At 66.9% G+C, this 3,624-nt stretch overlaps 1 protein-coding gene across 1 annotated transcript; it reads left to right on the top strand.

Moving 5' to 3' along the window:
* The first annotated feature begins 1,738 nt into the window (after nucleotides 1-1,738).
* Nucleotides 1,739-3,606, top strand: TBXA2R (thromboxane A2 receptor). The gene is made up of 2 exons (XM_026865206.1): nucleotides 1,739-2,891; nucleotides 3,313-3,606. Exons 1-2 carry the CDS (start codon nucleotides 1,929-1,931, stop codon nucleotides 3,568-3,570), a joined length of 1,221 nt encoding a protein of 406 aa, XP_026721007.1. The 5' UTR covers nucleotides 1,739-1,928; the 3' UTR covers nucleotides 3,571-3,606.
* The last annotated feature ends 18 nt before the right edge of the window (nucleotides 3,607-3,624 follow it).

Raw genomic sequence — 3,624 nt, 5'->3', positions numbered from 1 at the left:
CACTCTGGACAGGGTGGGGAGAGGGGTCAGAGCCTGCCAGGAGTCCCCCATGGCTGTGAGTCCCCGGGTGGTGGGGCAGCAGGGTGGCAGCACCACCCTGATCCCCAGCCACACTGGAGCCAGCGCAGGGAGCGCTCTGGGGCAGGACACACACACACACACACGCTTGGGGACAGCGCCCCGAGAACGTGGGCAGGCATGTGGCGAGGAGCAGCCAGAGTGGGACCTCTGATCCACGGCCCCCACGGGGCATCGCTGTGGGGCAGGGAGGGAACTGGCCACCCCACAAGGAGGAGAATCCCAGGGCACATGGGAAAGGCTGGTGGTTTGTTGGGGACCCAGAACCGTCACACCAAGGCCTGGCCGCGTGTCTCAAGGGGACTGACGCCTTTGGGCCACCGCTGCCATCCCTCAGGGGCCGAAGAAAACAAACAGCGGGAAGTTTTCGCTCTTGTCTCATGGAAAAAGCTGGGGCCGTCCTCGCGCTGAGGCAGTGAATCACCGCCACACTCTGCCAGCCGCCTGCCCCGAGACGGGGACGCAGATGGGGACGTGTCCCTGCCATCACCCCCGATCCCTTCCCCACTCCCCAGCAGCCGCAGACGGTGCAGCCGGTGATGGGTGCAAGGGTGCTGCTGTGGCAGATGGGTGCCAGCACCCTCAGCCCTGCGGCCTGCCTGGATGTGGCCCCACAGGAGGGTGTTGCAATGTCTGGCCCCATCCCAGCCCCGGGACAGGCTGTGGGATCGGCGTGTGCCTCGGGTGTGCACGGCGGCTCCCAGCCCCGCAGCCGCCCTCACACCAGGGGCCGGAAAGGGGGTGGCGAGTCCGGGGGTGCCCGGAATGCGGGGACGCAGAGCAGGGCCAGCCGCTGGGTTTGACACCAGTCAGGGATGGCTTGAGGTTTGACTTGGGGACAGGAATGGAGGGCAGGTGGCAGTGCCACCCTGCATGAGGGGAGGCAGGGGTGCAGGGACCTCCACAGCCCCAGGACCTTTGCAGAGGCAGCGGGTCGGGGTACAGCTGGGCATCCCACAGGGGCCACCGGGCCAGTGACTGCGCCAGCCAGCGGTGTGGGGACAGGGCGGATGGGATACAAGGACACCCACAGCCTGGAGAAAGTTCCCGGGAGGAGAGGAGGAGTCTGGTCCCGGCTGTCACCATGCCTCTGCCCCATCCCACATCATCCCATTTGCAGCCTGGACTAATGAGTGATGGAGGCAGCAGCCCTGGGGCTTCCCAGATGCGGGATGCTGCCCTGGGTCACCCAGCGAGCCAGCGGCAGCGACCCGCCTGCCTGTGACCGCAGCGGCCCTCAGACAACCTGCCACAGCCGCGGGGCCGATGGCCCGGTGACAGACCCTTGACTGTGGGTGGGGAAGGGGGGCTGTCACACGTGCAAGCTGGCTGCATGTCCCTCTGCGGTGGGCTGGCCGCGGTGCCAGTGCCGGGGGGCGCAGCACACAGCTCCAGGCGCGGCTGTCCCGTCCTGTGCCTCAGTTCCCCCCCACACTGCGGGAATGGGGCCTCTCCCCCCTGAGCCAGGGCTTGGGAAGGTGAAGCCGCCTTGTGCCTGCATCACCCATCCTTCAGAGCAGGTTTACCAACCCCCCCCCACCGCGGCAGGGGGCAGATCCCCCCACAGGGGGTTCTGGCCTTGTCCCCCCAGGGGCCGGAGGGACCCGGTGCTGTCAGAGCCCAGCTGCCAGTGCTGCGTTTCTCCGAACACCCACCATGCTGCATTGCAGCCTCATGGCAACAGCCGTGTGTGGCTCGTGGCCGGGGACAGTTAATCCTGTCCAGCTGGGGGGCTGGGGCCCTCCCCGCCCGCTGCTGCCGCTGCCCCCAGAGCGGTGCCAGCCAGGCACGTGCTGCATCCCCCCACCACACGCCACGGGGTGCCCCACGTTTGCAGTCCCAGGGGGGTGATGGGTGGGTTTGGCCACGGCTTGGCCCTAAACCCCCTCCTTATCCACGCAGGGCGAGGTGGGATCGGTGCTGGCACTGGCCGGGGGCACAGGCCATGGGCCCGAGCCAGGAGGGCGCCTGAAACCACCAGAAGGAGCGAGATGGGGTCGGGGGAGACGGACCCCCACAACAGCAGCGCAGCTGGACAGTCAGACACCTGCTTTGGGGTGTTCAACGCCAGCGACGGTCCAAACAATGGGCAGAACAGCATCACCTCGCCCTGGTTCTCCACCGCCTTCGGCCTCATCGGCCTCTGCTCCAACCTCTTTGCGCTCTGCGTCCTGCTCAGCTCCTCCCGCAAGCTGTCCAGCCAGGCCCGCTCCTCCTTCCTCGTCTTCCTCTGTGGGCTGGTGGTCACGGACTTCATGGGGCTGCTGGTGACGGCCTCGGTCATCATCCCCTACCACTTCATCAAGTTCGCCTGGGCCAGGGTGGACCCCGGCTGCCACCTCTGCAACTTTCTCGGCTTTTCCATGGTCTTCTTCGGGCAGTGCCCACTGCTGCTGGGGGCCACCATGGCCGGCGAGAGGTTCTTTGGCATCAACCACCCCTTCTCCCGCTCCACCAGCATCTCCAAACGCCGCGCCTGGTCCATTGTGGGGCTGGTGTGGGGCTTCTCCTGCCTGCTGGGGCTGCTGCCAGTGCTGGGGCTGGGGCGGTACACGCTGCAGTTCCCTGGCTCCTGGTGCTTCCTCACCCTCCTGCCTGACACTGGTGACGTCGTCTTCTGCCTGCTCTTTGCCCTGCTGGGCATCTTCTCTGTGCTGCTCTCCTTCATCCTCAACACAGTCAGCGTGGTGACGCTCTGCCGTGTCTACCACGACCGGGAGTCGGTGCAGCGGCGCCGGGACAGCGAGGTGGAGATGATGGTGCAGCTCGTGGGCATCATGATCATCGCCACCATCTGCTGGATGCCCCTCCTGGTGAGACCCCGGGTCTTGGTGTGTTCCCCCTGCCCCGTGCTCCTGGTGAGGCCCCGGGTCTTGGTGTCCCTCCTGGGTTTTGGTGTGGCCCCCCCACGCTCCTCCTGGTGAGGTCCCCGGTCTCGGTGTGTTCCCCCCTCCGTGTCCCTGCTGGTGAGGCCCCAGGTCGGGGGGTGCCCCTCTGGGTGAGGCTCTGGGTCTCTGTGTGCCGCCGCCACCGCTCTGCACCCCGGCCCGTGGGCTCTGGGGCTCAGCACCCCTCGCGGGCAGAGCGAGTGCGACCGCCCGAAACCAGCCTGGGACCCCTTTTCAGTGGGCTTGATGCCACACTTGGCCCCTCAGCATCTCCCCCTCCCCGGGGCAGCGCGTGGCCTCTGTGTGGCCCCCTCTGCTGACACCTCACCCCCTTTCCCCCTTCTAGATCTTCATCATCCAGACAGTCCTGCAGCAGCTCCCAGCCGACGGCCGGATCCAGACGCTGCCCACAGAGACGCAGAAGATGCTGCTCATCTACATCCGCATGGTCACCTGGAACCAGATCCTGGACCCCTGGGTCTACATCCTCTTCCGACGGGCCGTGCTGCAGCGCATCTACCCCAGCCTGCGCCCCCGCCCCTCCATCCTCGTCCTCAACCCCTCCCTGCGCCGCAAGCTCACCGCTGACTCCGTCCTGCAGTAGCAGCCCCCGGGGACAGGCACTAAGGAGGGCACAAGCCACTACCTGTCTCTTATA

Source organism: Athene cunicularia (assembly GCF_003259725.1).
Source record: "Athene cunicularia isolate RWA chromosome 28 unlocalized genomic scaffold, athCun1 chr28_part2, whole genome shotgun sequence".
In the NCBI taxonomy this organism is placed as follows: Eukaryota; Metazoa; Chordata; class Aves; order Strigiformes; family Strigidae; genus Athene; species Athene cunicularia.
Note: the sequence above shows the minus strand (reverse complement) of the source record. Positions and strands in the feature narration are given on the sequence as shown.